The 27,519-nt window shown below is 40.9% G+C and overlaps 4 protein-coding genes and 1 non-coding gene across 9 annotated transcripts; 1 reads left to right on the forward strand and 4 right to left on the reverse strand.

Moving 5' to 3' along the window:
• Positions 1-981: 981 nt before the first annotated feature.
• hce2l1 (high choriolytic enzyme 2-like 1) lies at positions 982-3,423 on the reverse strand. Its single transcript, XM_047342666.1, has 9 exons — positions 2,879-3,423; positions 2,746-2,797; positions 2,560-2,619; positions 2,324-2,476; positions 2,121-2,238; positions 1,479-1,657; positions 1,297-1,378; positions 1,093-1,217; positions 982-995 (listed from the first exon to the last, which is right to left on the reverse strand). The coding sequence occupies exons 1-9, from the start codon at positions 2,948-2,950 to the stop codon at positions 982-984; spliced, it is 855 nt and encodes a 284-aa protein (XP_047198622.1). The 5' UTR covers positions 2,951-3,423.
• Positions 3,424-3,682: 259 nt separating this feature from the next.
• Positions 3,683-7,352, reverse strand: LOC118119629 (hatching enzyme 1.2). 2 transcript variants are annotated; one of them, XM_035173740.1, is made up of 10 exons: positions 7,255-7,352; positions 5,873-6,004; positions 5,729-5,771; positions 5,572-5,634; positions 5,339-5,494; positions 5,054-5,171; positions 4,687-4,865; positions 4,414-4,495; positions 4,207-4,328; positions 3,683-4,072 (listed from the first exon to the last, which is right to left on the reverse strand). In XM_035173740.1, exons 2-10 carry the CDS (start codon positions 5,930-5,932, stop codon positions 4,053-4,055), a joined length of 843 nt encoding a protein of 280 aa, XP_035029631.1. In that variant the 5' UTR covers positions 5,933-6,004; positions 7,255-7,352; the 3' UTR covers positions 3,683-4,052. The 2 variants fall into 2 exon arrangements, with proteins under 2 accessions (XP_035029631.1, XP_035029632.1); XM_035173741.1 differs by having other exon boundaries at positions 5,873-5,969; positions 7,255-7,347.
• On the reverse strand, positions 6,413-6,485 carry trnak-uuu. Its single transcript has one exon. It is a non-coding gene; the product is annotated as a tRNA-Lys (tRNA).
• A 2,020-nt stretch (positions 7,353-9,372) lies between the features above and the next one.
• On the forward strand, positions 9,373-14,306 carry ankzf1 (ankyrin repeat and zinc finger peptidyl tRNA hydrolase 1). 4 transcript variants are annotated; one of them, XM_035174868.2, is made up of 16 exons: positions 9,373-9,460; positions 9,831-9,960; positions 10,662-10,792; positions 10,884-10,986; positions 11,077-11,279; positions 11,380-11,489; positions 11,581-11,734; positions 11,969-12,191; positions 12,280-12,378; positions 12,512-12,679; positions 12,804-12,938; positions 13,017-13,299; positions 13,412-13,523; positions 13,598-13,765; positions 13,838-13,908; positions 13,998-14,306. In XM_035174868.2, the coding sequence occupies exons 1-16, from the start codon at positions 9,458-9,460 to the stop codon at positions 14,122-14,124; spliced, it is 2,220 nt and encodes a 739-aa protein (XP_035030759.2). In that variant the 5' UTR covers positions 9,373-9,457; the 3' UTR covers positions 14,125-14,306. The 4 variants fall into 4 exon arrangements, with proteins under 4 accessions (XP_035030759.2, XP_035030762.2, XP_035030760.2 ...); XM_035174871.2 differs by having other exon boundaries at positions 12,819-12,938; XM_035174869.2 differs by having other exon boundaries at positions 9,385-9,460; positions 9,834-9,960.
• Positions 14,307-14,371: 65 nt separating this feature from the next.
• Positions 14,372-21,583, reverse strand: glb1l (galactosidase, beta 1-like). Its single transcript, XM_035174872.2, has 16 exons — positions 21,355-21,583; positions 20,648-20,817; positions 20,411-20,561; positions 19,610-19,670; positions 19,433-19,527; positions 19,171-19,351; positions 19,026-19,084; positions 18,820-18,941; positions 17,888-17,928; positions 17,674-17,792; positions 16,704-16,778; positions 16,534-16,623; positions 16,298-16,411; positions 15,873-16,004; positions 14,797-15,021; positions 14,372-14,715 (listed from the first exon to the last, which is right to left on the reverse strand). The coding sequence occupies exons 1-16, from the start codon at positions 21,406-21,408 to the stop codon at positions 14,521-14,523; spliced, it is 1,884 nt and encodes a 627-aa protein (XP_035030763.1). The 5' UTR covers positions 21,409-21,583; the 3' UTR covers positions 14,372-14,520.
• Positions 21,584-27,519: the final 5,936 nt, after the last annotated feature.

The following is a 27,519-nucleotide window of genomic DNA, read 5'->3' on the forward strand; positions in this document are numbered from 1 at the left end:
TGCGGTACAATTAACGGATATTTTAAGATTTGGTTCAAAGCTGATCCTAAACACTTTTAATGATAACAAATAAAGATTTTTTTGTTTGGAAAATCATCCCGCTAACACCACCCCTGACCATCTGTCCCTGCCATCTATACTCCTCACCTCTTTTCTGTGTTTCTTTGCCTTTTCATTTCTCTTCCCCTTCAGTTTTATTTTCAGGCAGTGAAGAGGAGAAAGTGATTTATCCTGTGGTTAAAGAGGTGTGCGCCTTGCTCCAGGCACTCAGTGGATTGTATAGTGGCAGTGGTACAGTGCAACACCTCAGACTCAGACTCATGTATCTGGTTTAAAACTCTTGAAATTTACAGGGTTAAGTTCAGCGGAAGAAATATGAATGAAAAATAGCTTTGTTTTTTTTTTCCTCTTGCTAAACCCCTGATCATTCCACATGGGTACGTGCACATAAAGGGAGCTGTCACTTTCAGATTGGTGCGGAAAGACAAAGATCTGATCGTTCTGACATTCTGTAATACCGTATATGTTCTATAGGGATCACAATGTCTCTGCAAGACATAGTAAAAACATTGAGTCAAACAGAACAGAGTTATTTGTGTTGCACTTTCTTTATTTAAATTGAGCAGAAGCCAAGAAGGAAGCAGAAATGGTACAAACTGGTTCAGAGAAGGCATGCTGTGAATTAATTGTCAGCAGAAGGCACATGAAAAACTGATCAGATTCAGTCTGACATTAACACAGTGATGGTTTTCTTTATGTTAGAGAAACGCTGCTTTCAATTCTTACTGGTCTATTTATTTCATCTAATGACAAGATTCGTAGATTGTACTCAGAAATTTGTGATAGTAATTCAAAAGTATTAATGCAGAAAAATGAAATAGCTAAAAGTTAATGTTTCCCATGTAGTATGCTGAAGATTATGACCTTAGAGCAGATTTAACAGAATATGACAGAATGACAGATTCAACACTCTGGATCCAGCTATTCGTTGGCACCTATAAAGAGGTTGAAGAGAAAAAAAAGAATGAATCAGTCATTTTTAATGAAAGAAATACTTTTTTTCATCAAATGCCAGTGTACGTGTTCACCTACCACAGTTATAAAGGACATTTATTTTATGAAGGTCGAGAGCACTGGGTCCATCTCGCTGGCCAATGGGAATGTAAGGATCAGGTCTGGGGATTATTGTTGGTCCACCGTCTTCAGAGAAGGCATATCTGCATCAAAGATTCATAAAATATATGTTAGTAATGCATGAAAAACCCTGGCAGTATGTTGCCACGGAGAGCATCTCACCTTCCATAATGCATGACGGAATTGTAGTCGTATGGGCTGTTGAGATTGTTCGTAAGCTGTTTCCTGAAGTTATGCATCTGGTCTGTCAGAGCACATGAAACACAAAAGGTCAGAAGAGGGCGAACTAAAAGACTTTCTGAACAACGTGACATGATGATGGGAGGTGATTATTTTATCCTCACCTGCCACAATGTTTTTCCATACAATTGTTACATAGTGGTCTCGGTCTGAGCGGGACTGCTCGTGCACAAAGCCAAGAGCGTGCATGAACTCATGGGCGGCCACTCCTGACCACATGCATCCAGGAGTCTGCAGTGACAAGGTCTGGCTTCCCCCAGTCTGCCCCAGAAACGACCAGCAGCTTGGGGCACAGAACAAAAATCACACGTCAGTGCTAAACCACGACACAAGGATTATATCTAAACAATATGTAAAGACAGGTATTACATTTCTTAACTAGAAGGCTACTCAGTAGAGTGTATATCTTAACCAAGGCCAAACACTTCCCTTATGAAACCACATTTAAATTGACTAGATCTGTATTTTTATTTGGATCTGCACCAAATTGCACACTAACAGATATCAGTCCCCTATACATGTCTGACTTTTTTCATCAAGATCCATGAATTATTCACAGGGAAATAAATACAAACCTTGAAAAACCTTTAACTCTACCAATCTCACAATGTTACAGAAATTGAAAAGAAATGCCTGGATCCGCCCCCTGATCCAGATCCACAATTAATCAACAGACAAACAAACACAGATTAAATGAAAACATAACCTTCAGGGTGGAGGTAGACATTTGTCGCAATCCTACTCACCCATATCTCGGCTGAATATCTAGGAAACTGCCTTCATGCGTGCGTTGAACAAATTTAACACATGTTCCAGAGGCAATGTCTTGCATTCCGTTTTCTATGGTGATTCTGTCCATGTCGTCTGCCATGAAAACAGTAACATTTGCATAAAGATTCAAACTCTAAATACATTTGTATAACACCCCTTTAAATGTCCGGACTCTTACCGTATAGTGGGGAGAGGATGTATGGTACATAGACAAATCCATCAACTGCTTTAGGCCACAGACAGGAGTTGCCAGGGCAGGTTATAGCACTCTTTATGTATGAACTTGCAATATCTCCCTCTTTGAACAACAGTCCTCGAGGGGCTCGAAACCCTTGTGAGAAACAGAAAAACATTTCATTGAGTCCACAACAAACTAAAAAGCATTCATTCATAAATAATGTACAGCTTACTTACTGCTATTCATCTGCAGGATTTGATCCATCGCATTCATTTCGTCCCATTCCGGAAATTCATCTAAATGCAAAAACAGATAAAGTTTTAAAAGTTGTTCTATATTTCCCATAACAAGAATCAGCATAAAAGTGTGAAGTTATTTTCATACATGTGCGCATAAAAGTTGCCTTTTCCCTAAGAGCCTACCTGAGTATTTCCTTTTCGACCTCACTTTTCCCTCATTTACTCCTGTAGCGTTCTGTAATGCAAAGGTTCACGTTAATACGGTTTAAGGCTAAAACGGGGATCTGACCCAAAAGTATTTTCTCCTGCTACTGACCTTAACAGGAAGAGAGTACACCTGATTCAACAGGCCAAGGAGGAGACCCAGGAGGATCATGGTCGAATGCATTGTGGCTTTTCCGAGTGGTGTACGAGTTTCCTTCTGCGGTCTCCAGGTGCAGTGCACGAGCTAAATGAATTCCTCACCTCCCCTGAATCTATATACCCACTTCTCCTCCTGTTCCCTGTACTGATTGGTCACGTGTTCCATGATGAAGCACGATTAAGACCCCCTCATCAAGCGGTCTATGTAATTTACTCAAGTCCACTGCTGAGCCGTAAAAGGTGCTCCCTCGTGCTGACCTTCACCGTACTTATCTCATGTTCACATTCAGCACTTTCACAGATGAGACACTTGGTGTTTTGCTGGCAGATCGTGGAACGACTCAGCAGATGCCACCGTGAGAATAACTGGTCACCAAGTCAGACAAACCAGCAATTTGTATCCGACTAAACCGGTAACCAGTGATTTTGTGAGGAACTCTGTTGATAACCGTCTTGCTGGCAATCATTTTGTTACTTCGGTAAATATATAAAAACCAAACATCATCCTTCTCTCTAGATTATTTCTAGGTGCAAATTTAAAGGCCAATGACCGAGTGAAGAAATTGATGCGGCTGCAGTTTATCAAATCTTGCCTCCGTGGTTACTGTGAGTAAATAAGTGTTATAAAATATATATAGCTGAGTAAAAGGTTGACGTTTTAAAAATGGATCCTTAATGTGGTGACAACAGGTTCAATATTAACCAAGGTGAATGTCTTCTTCAGTTTTCTTCTGATTAAAATGGACAACATGACACATTTACATTTTTAAAATACTTTAATTCACTGCATAAAGTAAGAATGCAAATAGGAATACAACTTCTTTACATTCGTGCAATCTTGGACCAATACATGAAATGACCTATGCTGTGTATATAGGGTCGATAGTCACACCTAAGTCGTAATGAACCTCAGTTTTCAGATTCTGTTGCTCCGCTCACGAACCTCTTTACTCAAACTTTCTCAACAGAAGCAACATGTCTTGTTTAAACTCACACATTTGTTTGCACACAGAGGAAGTGCTGATAGGAAGCTTAAAATAAATATTTATTGGAGCTGTTTCCATGATTTAAAGTAGTTTCTTTTATTAGCTTCCTGCTCAGTTCTGTTTCATCTCCACTCAGTTGAGTTAATTATCGTCCATGTCACCTGTGGGACAGAGACAGAAGGAATCAAACATTTGACAGTGACGGACATCTTTAGTAATATTTGCACATTACAGTTACTAGTTCCTCTACCAAAAGGCAATTGCTGGAAGTTAGTTCAGGACGTTTGGTACTAACCGCATTGGTAAAGCTTATTGATTTTCATCTTGTCAATGTAGCTGAGAGTCGAGGCCTGGCCCAGCTGCACCTTGCTGTTCTTAGGTATGATGGTTGGTTGCCCATCCTGAGAGTAGGCATACCTAAACATATATATAAAATACATTGTGATGCCTGAGTTCGACCACGACAGTATTCACTGATCTAAATCAAAGTCACATTACTTACATCCCAAAGTGCATGATTGAGCTGTAGTCATATGGAAGGTCCAGATTGTCGGTCTTGAATTTCTCAAAATTCCTCACACGATCTGTTTGAAATTTAATAATATTTTTTTAAACGCTTAAAGCATTGTTTTCATAAATACGATGTAGAGCATTTTACATCTCCGTTTAGTAAATTGCTGAAGAAATACAGTTAATTATGAATAGTCTTTAATTTACTGTTTGTAAAGACCTCATTCCCCAAGGCCACCCCCCCTTCCCGCCCCTTTGAAATTACCCCTCCAAATGTTTGGCCACATGATGGTGACATAGTTGTCCCGGTCCAAGCGAGACTGCTCGTGCACAAAGCCCAGGGCATGCATTAACTCGTGGGCAATCACTCCGACTTGGAGGCAGCCAGGGCTCTTGAGAGATACGGTCTGTCTTCCACCACGTGCACCAAGGTAGGACCAACACCTGGATTAACACACACACACACACACACACACACACACACACACACACCAAGACAGAGAGGGTATGATTTGGAAAACTGTTGCTACTCAACACTGCATTTCAGAAGAGAAAAGAAATACCAAAAGGAGCAACTTTTTTTTTTTGTTAAAACAAAGACTGTGTGGTATCAAACTTTCCAGGCCCCTCACCCAGACTTTGGCTGGATGTCGACGTAGTCTCGCTGGTGAGTCCAGGGAACAAATCGCACACAGGTACCTTTCTCCGTGCTCTCCATCCCTTTCTTTATCAGCTTTGTCTCAATTTCAGCTGTTGAATAGTTCACACATAATGGAGAGAGGTTGTTGGTGAATATCAGAAATATTTAGACTGTCATTTGTTGCACTAATTTAAATCTAGAAAGCTACATTTAAATGAATTGTAATTTAAATTTTGAAAACTTAATTTAAATAACTAAATAAAAAAACTTAACATACAGTATTTAGGTGATAGCCTGTATGCAATGTAGACATGTCCATCCACTGACTTCGCCCAGAGGCAGCTCCGTGCAAAGCAGACTTTGGAGCGCCTTCCAGCAGAAACAGCAATGTCTCCCTCTCTGAGAGTGGTGGTGCCCTCGATGATTCGGGAGGCTGAGACAGACATCAGGGAAAATTTAATCATTCTACAGCGGAAAAGCAATTGTTACAGGGTGTTGTGTGAAACTTACCTTGGAACTCATTAGCTTTAATGATTTCTTCCATTGCTGTCCCAACACCGGGCTCTTTACGCTCTTAAAAGAAGAGTTATTAATCAACTGTGTGCACTTATACCGCACTTGGTCTTACATTAACATTTTCATTCAAATCCAATTGTATTCACTGTACCTTTATAGCCGACGGGGCCCCATTTTGGGCTGAACAAAAATTTCTGCAAAAAAAAAGAAGACAAAGTGGTTTCAAATTTGGTTATTGCTAATCTCGTTTAAAAATAAAAAAAATCAGTCCCACTGCGATCCCATGCACATTTACCTGGGTATGTACGGCTGAGAGACAAGCGGAGAACAGGCACAAGAGGATAATCCGGTCCATCTTTGCAGGTCAGATGTCTTCTGTGTTGCCATTTAACCTGCGAATGCCAAGCTTTATATGTGCTCCCAATCACTGTGCGGAGAAAACACCCGTGATTATCTCTGGTAAATTACACGGTTAATGTTTCTTTTTTGCTCCTGCGAGCGAGTCTAATCCCCAAATTAGTTTGATGCTTTCACAAACAACAACTCCGACAGTAGGATAATGTGAGGTCTCACTGTGGGTAATAACAGCTCCACTGCAATGACCAGCTTTAAATGAAATGGTTTAATGTGTGGCACAGGTACGGGGCAATTTTAGGCTCTGGGGAGTATCATCTACTCGCCAGGAGTAGTGTTTTGTTTCTAACTGATAATCTCACCAGCAGTTGATATGCACTGTTGTCCTGCATAAATCGAATGATACGCATCTGTCGTACAGTTTGTGTAAAAACAACATAAGCTGAAACTGTTGCCTACTGTGAAAAGAGAAAAATACTACCGCCCGAACAGGGACTTGAACCCTGGACCCTCAGATTAAAAGTCTGATGCTCTACCGACTGAGCTATCCGGGCCCTGAACGCACCACCGGAAGTACACCCATATATAGATCGTCTGGCCCCATCCACTATTCTGAGTTCTATGAATGGCAGTTCGGTAAATCTTGAGTGTTTCAGAAGGAAAGTAGATCATGAGCGACTTTCTCGACCTCACGTGTCCAACACCACATGAAGAGTTCACGGTAGGACGCGGTTAATGTTAGTTGACTGGGCCATACTAGCAAGTTAGCTAAATTCGCCTTGTTTGATGTAGATGGCCGCATCCGATTATATTCAAGTGACAGTTTAGCAACGAGAATAACTAAAAGACAATTTTCTGACCGAATAGTCAACTTTCACACTGAGTGTTAATCCTTACGAACAAAGTTACGCTGTTGACGCTGTAATCCAGCGAGTTCAATTGCAGGAGCAGATCATGGGGCGGCAGCGAGGGATTCACGAACACGGAGTGAAACTGGAGGACGCCCAGCGGCAGAGGCAGCGTATCGAGCAAGAGACACTTCAGTGGTAACACAACACGAACTATTAGTTATTTTAGAGAGACTTAAGTGAAGTGGAGCGAGTGTTTGTCAAGTAAAAAAGAGTTTTATCGGAACACGTGTCCTCTACGCTGGTGGTTGTCGATACGTAAATTAGTTCTGCTCCGTTTGGCCTATGTTTGAATTCAGGTTAAACTAAACGAACTTTTACCTTCATCCAAAGGGACGACTGGTGTGATTATCCTTGATATTTATATATATATATATAGATACATATAGATATCTATATATATCAGTAGTCTTACCTGGAGAAGAAAGACTCGACGTCACCCCATCTGTCCTCCATCCATCCCCCTGGTGGCTACTAATTAAGGATTGGGGCCCTGCATACCAATTATCTTTAGTGACAGGCATGTTTAAGGGCACCTGTCAGTTTTCAAAATGGTAAAAATTAAAATATATCACAGTAAGTTTTATCCATCCAATTAAACACAACTGAAGCTACAGTAGAATGGAACTCAGAGAATATATATACCCCAGCCAAGGCCCCACAGACCCCTTGAATTCTATCAAGCTGCACCACACTCCACACACTCATAAATTCAGCCCCCTAAATGTGCCTGATTTCCCCCATCAAGATCCATGAATTATTCTCTGTGAAAACTCTGAAAATGTTAAAAAAAACACCCTATCTTCCAGAATTAAAGAAAGTGGGGAAAAAAAACTGAATCCGCCTCCTGATCCAGATCTGCACCATACTTTTGAAGATTTGTGGTAATCTGTACAGTGGTTTTTGTGTAATGCTGCGAACTAAGAAACAGTCATGGCCACAGTCCCTTGATGAAACCACGTTTCAATTCGTTAGAGCCAGATACTTTTGTTTGGACTACTAACTAACTAACTAACTAACTAACTAACTAACTAACCAACAGCACAAATTAAAACATAACCTCTTTGGCGGAGGTAACAATTTGGCCAATGTTGCGAAAACTGTTGAGAAACTGTGCAAGGAAAGCACTTTTCTTACCGTATCAACACTTAAATGAATTAATCAAAACAAATTGAATTGCAGAGTTTATGCACAATGAATAAATGTTTGGACAAAATGAAGGAGTAAATGCAAAGTGAGAATAAAGTTTAATCTTCATTTATTAAACAAGAGTGGTTGATTATTGAGTATAAGTGACCATCTTGAGTGCCTGTATCTCTAGTACTAGTAAATATGCTCACCAACACATGGAAAAACTACTTTTTGAACTGGACCTTTTATGTTTAAAAGATCCCAAATCACATCCTTTTAACATGATCAACCGGAGTGAAGCCAAAACTAAAACGTATGCACATACAGTATGTGAGTGTGATATTGAAGTAGGTGGACTTTTGCGCTGTTGTTAAATGTCTAATGAGTCCTGCACTTACTTGCAGCACCAGAGAAATTGAGCGGAGGGCCGAGTTGATGATGGATAAAATCAGAGTCGTTGATTTGTTACAGCACCTGAGTCATATGCTGCAAGAGGAAAGGGATCTTTCTGAACAACTGAATGGTCAAGCCCCTGAAGACAGGTATTGCACCACACTGTGTGTACAGAGAAACACAAACCGGCAGTGTACATTGTTTAGTTTTTTTTTCAGAAATCAAAAGAGCGATTTAGAGGAAAGGAGTGAGCGTCTTGAGAACAAGGGGAAGGGTCTCGCTGCTGAAATTTTGGAGGTGAAACAGCGGCTGGCAGAGGCCAAAGCTCGTAATGTGGCTGGTAAGGGGAACATGGAGGACGTCTACTGGTCAACTACTATTTGATACAGTTTGTAATATACTGTCTCTTTGTTTTGCCAACAGCAGAGGCTTCGATCAACACATGAACCAGCATTTCACAGTGAATTCAAAGCAAAACAGTGAATCAAAAATGTTTCCAAAATTTTAAGTACCTTTTTGTTTTAATCCTATATTTCATTTAATATTTGTAACTGATTTTGTATATGTTTTGTTGCACCTAATAAAGTGTTTGACTTGATAGGATCCCAAAAGTACTTAATGTATGTGTGTAATTATTGGTCATTCTAGACACAGAAAATCTTATTCTTGGATAATATTTCATATTGTTTATTGTATTATATCTTATTCATTTACAGTGAAATTGACATTGTGCCCCTGTCAAATATCAATTAAATATTTCTGTATAATCATAATAAAATACATCTTAGTGCTTCGAACTAAACTCAGACACAGCAAATACAAGAAAATAACTATAACTACTAACTTTTATAACTATAACTAACTATGAAAAACACAATATTTTATATTGTGGATCATATTATAATTCATGCATCTATAGTGAACCATACAATGTGCCCATATTAAATAATAGTTTAATATTTATGTAATATCAAAAATCTCTCGCATTTGAGCGCTTTCTCATTTGGACCTTTTTGTCGCACTGAGGCTTCCGTAGATCGTAAGGGGGAAGCGTAGTGTGCCGAAACGTCAACGAAGCCTTATGAGACCTGTTTATGGTAAGTTGCTATTTTTAAACGATCTCATCATAAATGATATTATATGTAATTTACTTAAAACCCTGTTAGAGAAGCGAGGCACAGATTGTACTTTCAAAATAAAGGCAACAGTCGCTGCTAGTCATCGCTACACGTGTCGGTCAAAGGACAAATAAGTTGACATCAGCTAAAATAACATTAGCTGTATTACAGTGCTAAGTGTTGTTGCCGGCTTGTGACTCTGCTGTTGTCGCGTCGGACATAAAGAGGAGTTGGAGTGACTAGTAAACAACCGAGGTGTGTAGTTAATGACGGTGTGTGTTCCTAATGAAACGTGTTATTGTGGACAACACTGCGCTCACAGGAGGTTTGTCTGTTGCTGATGCTCCAGCAGATCATGACGACCAACGCTGACCACCGCTCCATCTTCGATTTGTGCCCAGGTGACGAGGCTCTGCTCGGTCTGAGAGAAGTGAACAGTGTCCTGAAGCAGCCTGTGATCACCGAGCCAGCCTCACACAGTGTGTATTTCTTTATATACAGGCTATGGTATGAACATGGAGATGAAACCGTGTGAAAATGTCTTATCGTGATTATAGTGACTAAAGATTATCACAGTTATCCGGATTATCGAAGTATCCTTACCCCAATATTTCTATGGAACATCTAGGAAGCCAAAATGCAAACTGAGGGGAAGGTCCAGTCCAGTGTTGCCATCACGTAGGTGGTTATAGGAACCAAAGAAATCACACGCAGAGGTTCTGCAAAGTTTATATAATTTCATATAGATCTGTGACAGAGTTGATTGATACAGAAGCAGATGATTGAGAGGATCCTTTCAGTTCAGTGTGAGAATCCTCCACGCTCCAGTTTCTCTCTGTGTGGAGGGGAAGTTGTTGCACTAAGTCGACTCCAAACATCTGAAAGTCAAAAACAATAACAGTGTGTTAAACCCACACAGTGTATTGACAGTGGATGCTGGTCGTTGCTAGTGACGACCAGCTCCTCTGCGGTCGCTGCCCGCTGGTTATTCTGCCATCTTTCACCACAGATAACAAATCTACGCTGCTTGCTGTGTCTTGGAGACCAAGCATAACAAATCAAAACTGTTACCATGACTTACTGTGAAACCGCCTGTCGTCTGATCCCTAAAACTGTAGCTGTAAGTCCATGCATGTCATAAAGACGATCCCCTTCCCTTTCCGTCTGTTTGAACCCCCAGACCTCCACACAGGGCCGGCAGATAAATGCCCGGAGGATGACAGGCAGCGGGAGTCCAGCCTGACTCGAGAGGTGTCAGACAAGATGGTGTGCTCGGCCTGCAGGTGCCCCTTTATTCATCGGGAGGAGCAGGTGATCGTCAAACACTTCTCTGTTCGGATCAACAAGAAGGATGCTGATGTGATGAAGGCTGACCCTTCATCACCACTTCTTTACTTTTCAGACGGAGCACTACAAGCTCGACTGGCATCGCTTCAACCTGAGGCAGAAACTGTCAGGACTGCCGCCAGTCACTATGGAGGAGTTTGAGAAGAAGACTGGAGCTGGTGAGGAAACCACAGTCCTACATGTACATGGTTTAACCAGGAGAAAAAGTGAACGTAACAGCTGACTGATTTTAATTTATCACTTTACAGGAGACGTGTCAAGTATCTCAGGCTCAGATTCCGATTCAGAGGAAGAAAACTCAAATAGCGACAGCGGGGGAACGAGCAGTAACGTCACCGGCACGGATAACGAGAGCTCGTTTGAAAATGCTTGTCGGCTCTCCAGCAAAATGGTTTTCCAGAACTCAGCGGGACAGTATCTGTCAGTGCACCGCTGCATTCTGCAGGGGAAGGTGAGGCTCAGCAGGTACAGTGCAGCACAGTTCTGTGTGTAACCTGTGTGACCTTTGGTTGTTGTGATAACTTCACGTTCTGTGTCTGCAACAACTTCAGTCAGATGCTGAGCAGGATGCAGGATCCTCTCTGATGGTCGTGAGTAAGGAGACTGTGTGGGTCATTCTGATGACGGGTGGAGGCCACTTTGCTGGTGCTGTATTCAAAGGGTAAGCGGACAGTTTTTTTATATATTTGTTGGGTTGTGGCAAGAAGCATAAGAGTAATAGCATTGGCCAACGCAGTTTGTTTGCGTTACAGAAAAGACGTCCTCCAGCACAAGACCTTCCACCGATACACGGTGCGAGCGAAGCGGGGAACAGCTCAAGGACTCCGAGACTCTCAGAACCGCAGCCACGCGCCGAAGTCTGCAGGAGCTGCTCTGAGGCGATACAATGAGGCGGCGCTTGTCAAGGTGAGATCACAGTCCATTCAACTGCACTTTGTTTTGCCTCTTCAGTTACAGCCATGGAAGGTTACATTTTATTTACTGAATACATACAAATTAAGCGTAAATAAGTTGAAGAATGAGGTTCATTAAACATTGAATTCCAAACGTTTTCTTGTCAGTGCATTTAATTTATCAGAGTCGTAAGCTTTTTCCCTGTGCAGTTTATTCATACTCTAACACTTCTGTAACTTTTTGCAGGACATTCAGGATCTCCTGATGACCTGGGCTGAACATTTGAAGGAGGCCACCACAGTATTCATACGAGCGTCAAGCTACAACAAGACCATCTTTTTTGCCGGCCGGGCAGCTCCCCTCGACAGAAAAGATCCCAGGATCCGCACACTTCCCTTCGCCACACGAAGGGCGACGTTTCGAGAGGTACTGAGGGTGCACGAGGTGCTTTCCACAGTTCATGTTTATGGTAAGCTGAATAACACACTTGGGAATAATAGCATGTTGTGTCCTCACTGTCATACAGCCAGGGTATAATTAGAAATATCTTAATGCAGGGAGAGACGCAGACATGTCTGCAGTCTTCAGTCCATCTAAGAAGGCGTGGAAAAAAATGGGCAAACTGGTGGCACCAAAAAACACTGATCAAGAGCAAGGTAAGTTTAAGATGTTGATTCAATGTCCCGACGAAACAGCTTTCGAAAATTAGGTACATTTATTGTTGTTTCCACACAGAGTAAAGTTACAGTGAAATTAGTTTTTACAATGCATCTCTATTTTTGGCATCAGCTGAAGAAAACCCTGACAGCTCAGAGAAAGAAGAGGCAGGAGAGATCCAGCTGGTGTTGGAAGAGATGACAATAGGAACCCTGGACCTCAGGGAGTATGAAGTATATCCCCCCAGGCACAGGAGGAGGCGGAGGAGAAAGAAGGAGGAAGCCGATATGCAAACTGAGGGTAGGTCCTGTCCAGTGGTGGATATACCTACTTTATAGGAACCCAAAGAATATATTTATTTCCACACAGAAGTTCTGATTTGATAGTTAAAATTTTTATGAAATTTCATATTGATCTGTGACAGAATTGATTAATACAGAAGGAGACGATCAAGAAGAAGAGGAGTTACCGGAGGCAGCGCCAGATGAAGACACCCGGCGAGAAACACAACCAAAGAACAAGAGGAAGAAAAAAACACAGAGCAAGAAACAAGTGGAAGGTGTGTGAGGGCTTCTATTGCTCCTTGTATTGCTCCTGTTTCTCCTTCTCAATACTCATGCTTTCTGTGTTTTCATAGAAACCGTGGATGAGTCCTGGGAGTATGGCCTGAGGGATGCCCTCTTTACGGCCTGCAAGGTCGGGGACGTGGACACTCTAAGTAGACACCTCAAGCCACTTGGAGAAACAGCAAAGAGTGGAGAGCAGTCGGTGAGCAGCCCCTCTGATGCGCCGAGTCCTCGGACTCTCCTCAATAAGCCCATAGACTCGTCAGGGTTCACTTTGCTGCATGTTGCATCAGCAGCTGCACAGAAGGCAGCGGTCAGGCTGCTCCTCGACGCAGGAGCTGACCCAGCCTGCAGGTATGAAAGAATAGTACAGGCAACTTCAGTAAAAATACAAAATCTGTGATATAGTTTGCAGAAATTAGGAGTAAAAGTAAATAACTCTTATATATGCAACAATCCTTTACAGGGATAACAAAGGGCAGACCCCGTACATTGTGGCCCCCGACAAAGACACAAGAAATGTCTTTCGCAAATACATGGGTGAGAATCCTGACAAGTACGACTACACTAAAGCACAGGTAAGAGGTGGGGGTGTAACTTCTAATGCATCACACGAAATACAAGCGGAACACTTACACCTGTGCAACTCAAGGTCCCCGGGCCACTGACGGCGGAGATCGAATCCAAAATTACGGAGAAGAAAAAGGCTCAAAAGGCAATGAAGAAACAGAGAGAAAAAGAGCAGAAGGAGGAGAAGAGGAAACAAGAGGCGGAGGCAGAGGAGATGAAGAGGTTTGCGTCTCTGCCTGACCGGGAAAAGGTGAGTTAACGTGCACTCAATCACTGATGTTCATGAAAAATGCGGAAATGCTCACCGTGTGCTTATTTCCAGAGGGCTCTGGCAGCAGAGAGAAGGTTAGCGTCGCAAGTAGCTGCATCAGGAGTCGGCCTGTCTAACACCAAGTAAGACCCACAAACGCCCCCTCACTTTCCACTAAGCAAAACTGTTACTGAAATTCAATGCGTTTTTGTGTCTGTGTCATTGCCACCAGGAGGTGCTGGCAGTGTGGGGAGTCCCTGCTCGGGAAGACCCCTTTCCAGTACCTGGAGTATTCCTTCTGCTCCCCTCGCTGCGTTCAAGCGCATCGAAAAGCAAATGCTCCTCCAGCCAAGACCTAACATCCGTGTGGAAATGTACAGTTGGAAGGAAACTACCTCATGAAAAGTACAATTGAATTTGTGCAGCCATGATAAGACTTGACCACAGTTCTAGTTTTCATTTTCAACTCCACACACATTTCAGATATTTTCAGATATTCAAATAAAACCACGGACAATGTTCGTACTGTTTAAAAATGTAATGAATAAATGTATTAATTATTTACATTATCTGCAGTTATGAAAACATAAAAAAGCAACCATGAAATAAAAAGTATAATACAATTTATTGATCAATCTTCTCTTTTTCACAGTAAATATTAAAACCAAAAGACAAAACCATGGTCCTTTTGTAGTACAGAACGATTTGAATAGTTTATGTTGTGCTACAGATTTCAGTTCACTCTGTTCAGATTGTTAAGCGGTGAAATTGAGCTGAGGCCGATCCATAAAGTAAACTCGAAGGTGCGCTGGCGCCCCCTCCAGCTCCAGCACTGTGATGTTGTTGGGTAGTGTGGTGCTCAACAAGGGTCCTGGGACGTAAAGAGTCTGTTGAGGACCCCTGGCTGGCCAGTATCGCCCCAGGTTCACACCATTGATCCAAATCTGACCCTGATATGAAAAGGGAACAGTGTTAACATCAGAAAAAGAGGTTACTTTATCCCCTGGAATAAAGAGATAAACGCACATTACCTTTGTCCATCCATTGAGCTTGATGAAGGTGTCCCATGCCATACCGTTGGGCTGTAATGTCCCCACGTAGAAGGCAGGTCCAGCTGAAGGTTCCCTCTGAGAGTCGGGGAAGGACTGTTTGTCTGAATGAGGCCATCCACCACTGATGGCTCCATCAATGTCCAGAGTGTAGATCATCCAGTCAGTCAGTACGTCTTTGCCCAGGATCAGATTGCTCAAGAGGCCCTGCAGTACACAGACTGGTTGTCACCAACTGAACTCTGTGTCAGTCACTTTTACACACAGTAATTAACACACACCTTTTCAAAGTAATTTTTTTTTGTATTTGCTATCAAAATAAAACTGGAATATCTGTGGTGCTCACTCCATATAAAATATGTATATGTATCAATCTGGATTTTTCAGGATTTTAGGAGGTCGATGTCATATTGATATAGTGGAGTAAAGACTTTTTGATTATTTAGAAAATAATAATTATTTATAACTGAAAAGTCTTTATATATATATATATATATATATTAATTAATTAATTAATTGGCCATGATTCCTAAGATGTAGTTATCAAACCATGACAATAAATGAAATTGATGCTTGATATTTTACTCTTTAATCACAAAGTTTGTCATAAATAGAAAGAAAATAGATACAACCAAATAAATTGAACTTGAATTAAGAAAATAAACCTCTTCATACGTAAAAATAAACACATCTTATCTGCCTTGTTTTTACTGTAAAATAGTCACATTGGCACATATCAGCAAACATAAAGCAACACCATTATGACAGTAACTGGCTACTTTACTACTAGATATGTTTTTAAGGCCTTTTCAGATGAATAAATGTTAAGGACTTTTTAGGACCACCCAGAAACCCTGGTCAATATCTAGAATAACATTCATAACAATGTTGTAGATGATTTTTCAAGAAAACAAAGAATATTGTTGTTTATGTTTATCCCTTTTAACAAATGAGACAAGAAATATTTTCCTGTTTGGTGTAATACCAAACATGACTTATCCTTATGCCAATTAGGACTAAGTTTTCTTAAGTTACAAAAAAGAAAAGAGGGACTGAACCTTGTAGTCATTGATTTTGCTGCCGAAGTTAACTCTGCCCATGTTCTCCACTAGTATGTCCACTGTCTCCCCCTGCTGTCCAGTGATGTTCATCACCAGCACCGTGTCTCTCTCCAGCAGGCCCTGATAAACCTGGTCACACACACACACACACACACACACACACACACACACACACACACACACACACACACACACACACACACACACACACACACACACACACACACACACACACACACACACACACACACACACACACACACACAGTCACTGGTATGAACATTTAAAAAATACAAAATAATTGAGTAATCCAAAATAACATTGGAGCACAAGCACACAGGGATTTAACCTGTGATGTTTCCCCCATACGTGACATAGAACTCTGATTGGATAGACAACAAAAGTTCATTGTGGAGGCTCACCCCATTGACGGACACATATGCACGGTCATGAACCCCATTCAGTGGAGAGATAAGTGGCGTGGGCACCGAGAGGTCCCGGGGCAGCGTGGTCCGATACAGCACGAATCCATAGTACTGAACACAATAGACATGACAGGTTGCAGACAACAGTCTAGAAGTTCTCCATGTTTCAAGAGGTTTACGGCCTCTACGACAGTGGGCCCTCGCCTGTTTGTGGCCCCACAGACACACCGTACCTGTTTCATCGCCTCAAATGTCAGAGGATACTGAGATTTCACTGGGCCCAGAGGCGAGAGGGTGTTCAGCACAGCACTGATGTTGCCGACCTGTAAAAGGTTTCTGTATCATTAACATGAAAATGCAGCTTAATATCTAAAGAGGCTTCCCTGAAATAATACAGCATTACCTTTCTCATGGTCACAAAGCCGTAGGCAAACTTGGGAGTTTCTGGTGGCATGGGTCCGACAGGAATCTCTCTAAACTGCAAATAAACAGCAATTTATAAAACCAATCATATCTCAGACACATGTACATTTCCAATTAGATCACACTTTTCTCATTGTAATTAGGAAAACTGCACTCACAAGGTGTACCAATGCCACCTACTGGTCATTCTTTGTATTGCTGATTAGACATAAAAACGTGTTTATATAGGCTAATGGACTGGTAAAACATTTGAACAGGCTGATATAACTAAAAAAGGTGATTTATCCATCAGCTATACAGTATGACCATGTATATATATTTATCTAATCATTCCAGAAATCTCTTGTCTGTCTGAACTGTTCGTCTTAACGGCTTGACACTGGGCATGTGTATTGTTACGGGTCCAAGGACGTGCAGTGTTTGGTGCCATTTGGACACGGGATACGTTCAATATTGATAAACTTTGAATGAACAAGCGACCAGAGCTGTGTAGCAGCAGTGGCTGGGACTCATCAACGTCAGTGACACTGTCGATCAACAACAGCAGAGCGACAACTGATTCTCCTATCTGGGGTTTTGTGTACTGAATTTGTTGGATAAACAAGTGAACAGCTCTTTGTGCAGCAGCGGAGGTGCAGCCTCAGGGTTCTGTGGACTGAGCCGGTCTTTACTTGCTGCAGCTCAATTACTGCAGGTCACTTTTACAGTTTCAGAAAGATAGCTGCGACCAGAAAAACCACAGGACAAACAAACAGGCAGGTTTAGAACAGGCACTGCTCTAGTATAGTAGTGATAATAGTTTCCTCTAGACAACAGTACGTTTGGTGGTATTGCTCTTGAGAAATTTCTGTTTATCATCCCTCCTCCAATAGTTAAATGAAATATCCACCGTGGTACTGGAGTGTAATCAGGACAACAACCTGGGTGGGCGGCTGGTGAATCAGACGTACCTTCTTAATGACGTCTCTGATGGCCAACAGCTTCTCTGTGGGGTCCCCTGCCTCAGACAGTGGGGCGTCGTAATCATAGCTTGTCGCCACTGAGCGGAACCTGGTGTCATGATCGGCACCTGAGAGAGAAACAAGAGTTACACACAGATCAGACGACTACACCGCAACATGAGCTTTTATCACTGATGTAGAGATAATAAAAAAAGAACTTTACCATTCCAGTAGCCAAAGTTAGTGCCTCCCTCAAACATGTACCTGAGAACAGAGAACGTGAGGCTGTTAATACTTCAGAGAAATATACTGTTCTTCAAACAGGTGACTTTCATGTGTCGGGAGCTCAACTTGGTGACTGGTGCATCTTTTAAGTTTGCGGCTGATGATTTCTATTCAAGAAATCCAATTAAACTGATTCCACCGGAGAGTTCTGTGTGTGCAGCTACAGGCCTGTTACAGCTTATTCCTCTGTGCCATAGACCTGCCATGTAGTCCGACCCTTTAATGAACCACACTGCTGCAGTTGTTATGTATTACGATGAACACGGGGACTGTGTGTGTTTATTTCGACACATTACAGAGAGTTATTACAGTGAGAAATTCATCAGTGTATTTTATTAAAGTGGTAGATGAACATTATCCCAGTTAATATAGTCTCTTCCTATTCGAGTAAAGTTAGAGTTGTATTGTCAGAAGAAATTAATAGAAGCTAGAAAGTAATAATTTGACTGTTTTGGTCTTTTCTTTGGACCTGTTTAGACATAGATTGTATATAAAAATGGATGATGTGTCTCCACTTTATTTCACTATCCAGAAATGAAGCCAAAAAAATGAACACTTGGATATACAGTACAGCAGTGTGATAAGAACTAGCTATAAAATGTTATTAGATGTGTATTTTGACTTTTTAGTTTGGTCCATGTCCCATCTGCCAACATGGAGGAAGCAGGGTTTATGATTGAACTGCAGCCAGCCACCAGGGGGTTATTGAGATGGTTTGGCTTCACTTTTGGGGAGCAGTGATGTCATACATCTTTATACAAAGTCTATGGTTGACAATAAGAAAAAATGTGGCAGAGCTATATGTTTTCACCAAATCTGGGCAGAGGATGAACTTTGGACGGATATATGGATATATATATATAGACATACATGTTAACGTTGGCGCCCATGGTTAGCATTTCTTCTAGCACTCTGCTGACCTTCTGAACATCAACCACGGAATGCTGATCTCCCCAGTGATCCAACCAGCCGGTGTAGAACTCCGAGTTCACCTACGAGACATTTGTTCCGAGCTTAGCTGGATGAGTCAGCAAGTACTGAATGGAAGTAATTACAAGAGTTAACGCGCAACAAACCAGAGGGCCCCGAGGTTCAAACCGTCTTTGTCGGCTGAAGGCTTCAGTGATGTTGGTGTCTGAACGAGGGAAGAAATGGAAAGAAATTACATATTTCTGTATGAGTAACTTCAAATAAGCAGCTGCTGCCATCACCTGAACCCACCTGTGCCGAAGTCCACCGTGGCATATAATCCCTCCAGAGACCCGCACATCATTTCCTTGTCCGTGTTTCCGTCGGTGGTGAACAGCACCGTGTCTTCGCCGACAAAGAAGCGAAACAGAGTCCGCAAGTGACGCATGTAGTTGTAGTCACAGGCGAAGTAGCTTCCATATTCATTCTCCACCTGCAGTAAAGGGAGAGGATTAATTCAAAGTGAAGGTTAAAAAACTAACTCTAATAAAGAATGTAACTGTCAGTACTCTACCTGGACACTGATGATGTTCCCACCATTGATGTAGAGCCAAGGCTTCATTTTGGGGAGGAGAACAGCGAGCCAGTTACTGACTGCCTGCAGGTAATCTACAGCAGAGGAAAACAAATCAATGTTGGATGTTATGTTTCAAAGACAAAGACACACAGGTGCATGTTGCCACGCGTGTACCTGTGTCAGCAGAGCGGAGGATGATGTTTGGTTTCTGAAGGAGCCATGCAGGCAATCCACCCTGGAAGAGAGAACAAGCTTTTAGAAGAAACACATATAGACAGAGGAACATTTTTATCAGGAAGAAAGACAGAAATATGACACACTGCAAATAAAGATTATGTTCCTGATTTCTTAGCTAAGTGACTATTAATAGTCAAAGTCAGTTTCTCTAGATCTAAAGTCTAGACTCTAAACATGTGTGGTAAATTTATTAATATCTTAAAGTAAATAAAATGCACTTTAACTTTGGTAACACATAATGTACTGTATATAGTATATGTATATGTATATGTTACTAACAAACTTTAAATAAAATTTAGATGATAGAAACCTCAGTGTGTGTTCAAAAGCAACATTATTCTTCCCTTTGACTATACATTTCCACTTTGTAAAATCTGTGTTGGTCTGAATGGAAATTTGAATGTAGATTTAAACTGTACTGCTATAAAAAAAAATCTATTTGTAACATGTTTGTGTTTTTTCTTCTGTGATGTGACCTGGTAATTTTAGCTTTAAGATACTTCATCAATTCAACACTTTTATGTTGTGAACTACAATTAAAAACAGAATAGTTGAAATAATTAAAGTAATTGTCAAAAAGTTCAAATGACTGTCAAAAATGACATTTCTAAATCAGTCAACATAATTACTAATTAGCCATCATATAATCCCTCATGGGGATCAATAAAGGATTTTCTTATAAAGCATGATCTTATATATATATGTTGTCATATACAAAGCAAAGTTGAGTTTTAACACCATTTCCCATTCTGCACAGATGTACGGTCCCGGACGCAGGATGACCAGGAGACCTGTCTGCTTGGCCAGATCCAAAAAATGCTCCAAGTCTCTGTCGCCGTTGAAGTTGTAGACCCCCTGAGCAGTTTCATGGAAGTTCCAGGGCACGTATCTGTGGGGAGGCGGTCGAACCAATTACAGAAAAATAGTAAAAGTACACACAGTATAATTTATATGCACAGTGTGGGTTCAGCTTACACTTGGATGGCATTGAGACCGGTCATGTACATCTTTACAAGCCGGTCCTTCCAGTACTGTTGTGGGATTCTGGAGTAGTGGATGCTGCCTGAGATGTACTGGAACGGTTTCCCATCTTTGAGGAAGCAGTTGTTTTTGTAGTCTATAGAGAAGGATCTTTCGCCAGAGGCCTGCAAGAGATAAAACACAGTTTCTGATCTGTGAAGCAAAGACTCTACCACAGGCCGTAAATAACGATGTGTCTCCACTTCCTCCCACGATGCAGAAATGAAACTAAAATATCCTTTATGTGAACGCTGAGATCTTGCACATTTGGTGCCAGAGTCTGTCCACTACGTAAACAAGGAGGGATTTATGACCTATCCTGCAGCCAGCCACCAGGTGGCAATCAAGATGCTTTGGCTTCACTTGTAGGGGGCAACTATGTCGTCCATCATTATACACAGTCTATGGTATGTCCTTTAAAACTGGTAGAAGTCTACATTGACTTTTAATATTGTATATACAGAAGAGTATCTTTGCAGATGTTACATTACAAATAAACTGTAGTAGCATCCCCTTTAATTCTAGCAGAATGTCCCCGTTACAAAAACAAAGTGCAACAGGAAGTAGTTTCTAATCTAACTGGTAGAAAACTTTCAAGACCCATGACTGATCAGGTGACTTCTCTATTATTAACTCAAGTCAACTCTTGGTTTCCATCTCACCAGGTTTGCAGAGACAGATAAACAGGCGATGATGAGTAAGACTCCAGCAGCCATGTCCACCGGCTTCCTTTGACACCTCCACCTGGAACTAGTTCATCTCCGGTGTATCATTCCGCCTTCATGTCCTGCTGAGACTTTATATTCAGTCTGTGGCTGAAACACTTCTCATCTCATCAGCCGTCTCCTTCCCCGCATGTCTGTTCAATGCTGAGGCCACGTGACCAGCGGCTGTCATGTGACTATCTGCAGGGTCCTAAACACAGCATGTTCAACTCAAACCAGTCCTGCTTCATAATCTTCACTTACTTGAAAGAACAGACATGTTTCTACACAAATTAAATATAAAAGCGATACAATACAAATGTATTCATCCCTAATTAATTTGGTTCAGGGCAATTCAAAGAAGACTAAAATACAAGATACAGACATGCACTGACAAACCTCCAATAACACAATAAAACACCATGACAGAGTTGTTCAGGTGCATTGAGCTGCCAGTTATTTTAAGGGTTTAAAAAGTAATGTATCTTCTTGTCTTTTCTTATAACAAATCAGAAAACTGTAATTTGGAAGATTATTATTTGGTTAAATAAATATCTGATGGGGAAATTGTCAATCAATCATGCAATCATTCAATCAACCAACCAATCAATTTTTTATTTGACAGATTTGAGCAAAATGGAAAAAAAGTGCTTGTTAGCTTAATATTTAAAATAATTTACACTTAAATGCGTTAAGAATTTGACCACACGATATCACCGTTGGGGCTGGACCATTCATCTTGATTTGAAAAATAAATAAAAATTGAAATAGAAAAAATAAATACAACCAAAATAGAACAAAGTTAGTAATAGTAGTCCTGAAAAAAAGCATCTCTAAATAAATAATGTTAATTAGAGTTAAACATTTATATATCACAGTACAGAGTGAGGACAAAAAACCCAGAATACAACTATATGATAAAATGTTTTTACCACACACTGTCATTCCATGCATTGTGCAGACTGAGAGCAATTCCCATTGTGTTTGTCGTTTCAAGACAACAAAGCAGCCAGTTCAGGAATGGTTCGCTTCATTGCAGCTGCACGACACAGCTCTGTGTCTGTGCAACTTTTCATGTTGTGTCAATGATGCCGACTTTAACAATAAAACTCACACATTCAAAGATTTATAACTGTCTTATTTACATTAATGTGGACTTTTGATACCAGAGCAACACACACTTAGTTTTGTGATGAGATGTTGGTGGTGGTGAAATAATAATAATGTGATATTTTCACTGACGTCTGTTCTTATAAAGGACACTAGATGGCACTTCAATACTTTAAGAGAACCACACAGGGCAGGAAGTTGTGCCTGAGACAATGAAACCGTTATATAACATTTATTTAAGATACATTATAAAATATCACATTATATTATATTTAAAAATATTTTAAACAAAACAAGTACAATTTACAATTTATCTCCAAACACTCAGATTAACTTTACAAGGATGCTTAAGTAATGTGTTTCATAAAAGCATGTCTATCACAGAGGGTGGCATGGTGGCACAGTGGTTTCCACTTCACAGCAATAAAGGATAACAGTTCGAAGCCCAGTTCTTTCTGTGTAAAATTTGTATGTTCTCTGTTTCCCCCCCCCCCCACACAATCCAAGTGCAGATTGGCGCAAGGTTAATTTTAGTTAGTTAAAGTTAATGTTAACATCATTCCCGTTCACAGAGGGCTCTTGAGTGGGAGTGAAGCAGATGATGTTGTAGTGTGTAATGGAAACAGCAGTTTGTCAAGTAAACACAAAGCTGTTAATCCCGTTAATTTGTGTTAATAATGCCTGCATCTGCCTGATGGCCTGTCCCTGCACAAACACACACACACACACACACACACACACACACACACACACACACACACACACACACACACACACACACACACTTCTACAGATGCTTTTACCCTCCTTTTTGTGTGTGATCTCCAGCCCCTCTGTAGTAATTATTGTCTATACTGTAATTTCATTTCCTGTGTTGCCTCTTTATCCATCAGTCTCCATTTTTAAGAAGACTGGAAGCTCACGATTGCTAATGGCAACTGATTTCAACAGCAGATAGGACAAGTGCTCTGTGGCTCATTAGCCCACTGTCAGACCCCCTTATATTGTCCTGGGAATGAGAGGAGAAACAACATACATGGGCTTGTAATTTGGTTATGAGCTCGTCAGTATCAGTTCTTTGAAGCTTGTGGGAAATGGACGTTCAAACCACAAAAAATCCCACTGACTAATGCACTGAGGGGAGCACCACTTACCGAGGCACTGCAGCATGAGTGCACATCTTACGGAAGTGACTGACACCATAACTATCTCATTAACTCTCGTCATTTTTTAAATACGCTATTTGACTTGCAGAGTACTGTTGTGTTTCTCCCTTTTAACTGCTACGTGAAGGAGCAGACCCAGACCTGCCCACAGTGATAGGAGAGGCCTGCCCCTGATGCGATGGGAGACGCAGGACAAACACTCGCCCTTGGGTCGGGCGTCACCCCAGTGAAGTCATCTCCCCAGTGTCTGTAATTAGATTGGACCATTCCCCTTCTGTCCCACCACCTCCCCCCTAAATAAGCCCTGTAGCTCTTTGTTGTCTCTGGTGGAAGCAGGTGTATTCAGATGCCCCCTGCCCCCACCTCGTGGAAATACAGTGCAATTCACTTGGAACAGCTGACGGTGAAGGGGCACTCCACCAATTTAATCTAATTTACATTAAAAGGAGTGTTTATTTTGTCATGAGAACAATTACTCAGCCTTTTTACTGTACTTTTTATACCAAAAGGTATTAGAGTATCAACAGTCTCTATTGTCATTTGCCCACCTTGTATGTGGTTGTATGGATTTTAAATCAAGATGAATGGTTCACTCCTAACAGTCATATCTTGTGGTCACACTCTAAACATCGTTTTCATTATTTTTAATATTGAGCATTTTTGACAGCGCACATTTTCCCCACCACATTTCAAGATTCTGTTTATTGTCATTTTTCAGAGTGTTTCCATTCACATAACAAACGAAATATTGTGACAGTGCATCAGAAATAGAAAAAGAAAGCAATAAATTACATTTAAGAGTTAGAAGTATGCCTGTTTAATTATATACACGTGGTGGATTTGCATTGTTGTGCAAAGAGCAGAAGCAGGAGTCAATACGTGCGTGTCCATTATTGCAATAGGTTGTCGTTGTTGTTCAAACGTGTCTCTCTTTCACCCGTGCTTGTACAGTACATGTTCACACCTATGTGTTTTGGTAGAGATGTCACCACGGTGCTCTCCTTGGATGGGAACAGGTTTGAACGTCCTACTACTGCATTAAAACCGCCTCCACTGCCTGATACCTGCAGTGGGAATTTGAATAAATGTACAGTATCTATTTACCAGACAGGGCTGTCTACAGAGAGAGGCTACTGAGTTGCATTATGGGAAGTGCGGGGCCAATGATTTTAAAGCATAATTGACTCCAGGGATTACAAATCAATAAATATCAGGTTCTGCTTCATTGATTTTGATAAAGATTTTCTAAATCTGTCTCTGAAGTTAAAGAGCCAAAATGAAAAAGATATTATTTAACGATTGCAGTTAGCTCTGAATTTAGTTATACACATGTCACTGTAAACTTTTTGTGTACTGCGCTTCAGATATGATACTTTTACTACTCTTCATCTATTAACGGATATGGTTGTGCATTATTTGATAACTTTGACTGTTTATTAACAGAGGTCATACATTTGGCTCCATCACATTGCCTCTTGTACAACTGGGAAAAAAAATACTCATCAGTCAAATATTTATTAGAATTTTTTTTTTTAAGTTGGATCATTCATCTACTTGTAACACCCCCATGTCTCTCTTTACCAAATGTGAACATATATGGTAAATCTCCTTGATTAGTGGTGTAAGGTGAAGGTGAGTCACACAGTTGAATCATATGCTCTGCAGAATTCCCCTCAGCCCTCCGTATCAGTCCCTGTGAGTTTTCTCAGGCTCTGGATGACCAGTGAGTCACTGCTGGACTCACACAGGTTAATAATCTGAGACTCTGAGGGAAACTTGTTCTGAGAAGCTTCAAAACAATAAACAAAAGCATACCACAAACATGACAATCGTCCACTGGAATGTTTGCAGTCAACCACCATGGATTCAATGCATCCGTGGTATATATACTTTTTCAGGTTACATAAAGCACACATCAGATCGGACCACATGGAGAGTTTATAGAATAAATACAGTCTTTACTGTGGGAGAAGTGAAAAATGAAGCTCCGTTAACAAACAGGAAGTTGACAGTGCAGGGGAGCATGGGAAGTGTGTGAGCGGGCACTCAGCCTTAAGGAAGGTATTTAATGCATTTGGGAGTTCAGTGTGTCGGAGGAGGAATGCTTGTGGTGAGATTTATTGTGAAATCCTCGTGCTTGGACCCAGGGAGCTCCAGCCGATGGAGGGGATCAGTGTGTGACACTAATCACAGTGATTAATGTGCGTCTTCCGTTCCCTCCTCTTCCTTATCTTGTAAAAGTTAACTGGCAAGGCAAAAAGCTTTCTGTGTTTATTTGTACCTTCTTTTTTTAGCCACGTTAGTCTAAGGGCTCCACTGAAAGATCTTCACTGCTAAAATCGCTACAGTTGATCCAACTGATTTAAAATTTTGAATTTAAGTTGGTTTACTGAGTCAGACACTGACCTCTTAATTGAATCCAAGTTGTCCAGATCATGTTTGAATTGCCTCATACAGTCATGGTGGTTACACATACGTCAGTTATTGCCATCTTAATAATAATATTAAATTATATCTAACACTCAGTTAGGTGGAAATTGTTGACATGAATATTTTTAAATAAATATTTTTGAGTGACTGGATGGATAACCATGCCATGGATAGCAAACCATTCATGCTCCACAGAGGATGAACCCTGCAGATCCTGATGATTCTCTGACTTTTTATTCAGGTCAAAGGTTTCAGTTTTTTAGCGGTGTAGGCTACAGTGTATCTAAACGTCTGCTAAGACATAGTTTACTCTTTCATCAGATAGAAAGTTTAAAGTGTCAAATAGTTTTGATCAAATACCTGCTCCTGTAAATCCAAACACTGCAGGGCCATGATAATGTTTTTTTTTTTTGTAACTCTTTATACAAATTGTATTCAATGTGTTTAGATTTTAGATTTGCATTGAAATCTCAATGCATTCCAATATGGTAATATATTTCCTACGTGTGCATCTTCTTTGTGGTAAACAAACCCCAGTACAGAGCGTGACAACACTAAAACATAAGAACTATATAAGCGAATCCTCTGAATCGTTTTCTCTTACAGAATATTTTTGTCCCATCATCTTGTTGCCTCGTATAATAAACAAAGCAGAGACATTACTGACATGTAGGTGTGAGTAATGCATTCGGCTGCAGACCTGTTGACTCTGTGGTGTGCCACATAATCTAATAAATGTGGCACCAGGATTCGTCATCGGCCATATTTATACATTAATGCGACACTGCCGGTGAGAGTGATCCGATACCAATCGAATCATCTTTTGTTATATGTTCCATTTTGATCCGAGTGTTGGCTTTGTATTCCTCTCCTTTTCTCATCCATCTCAGCAAAACTACATCTCATTCAATCAATATTAAACCCTGTCCTCCCTCTCCTCCCTCCCTCCCTCCGTCCCTCCCTCCTATTTGCTTTGTTCCCTGGGTGTGTCCAATAATCCCCCCCGCTTCCCAGAAGACAAATAAGCACATCAGTTTAATAGGTGTAATTGAACAAGAACAATCCTGAGAGATTTCAAACCACAATTTTAGTTAATATCACATCAATGGGCTACAAGTGTGTACATGTGTAATATTTGTAATATTCCAGGTGAATAACATAATATAAGTATAAATCATAAAAATGACTGATGATGCAGCAATGTGTGTGTATGTATTTTAGCTGGGACTCAGGTTTCAGGCAGTAATACATGGATGGGTGCTTTTTACATAACTAAACCAGCTCCAGTAATTACCACAGCCTGGTTGTGAACAGCGACTCATGGCATCAGTACAAACTAATCATTCGCTCTCAGTGACTGGGACCTCTGCACTTATCTGACGTGACACGAGGGTGCACAAGGGTCTTCACCTGACCT

This window comes from Hippoglossus stenolepis, chromosome 13 (genome assembly GCF_022539355.2).
Source record: "Hippoglossus stenolepis isolate QCI-W04-F060 chromosome 13, HSTE1.2, whole genome shotgun sequence".
Lineage (NCBI taxonomy): Eukaryota > Metazoa > Chordata > Actinopteri > Pleuronectiformes > Pleuronectidae > Hippoglossus > Hippoglossus stenolepis.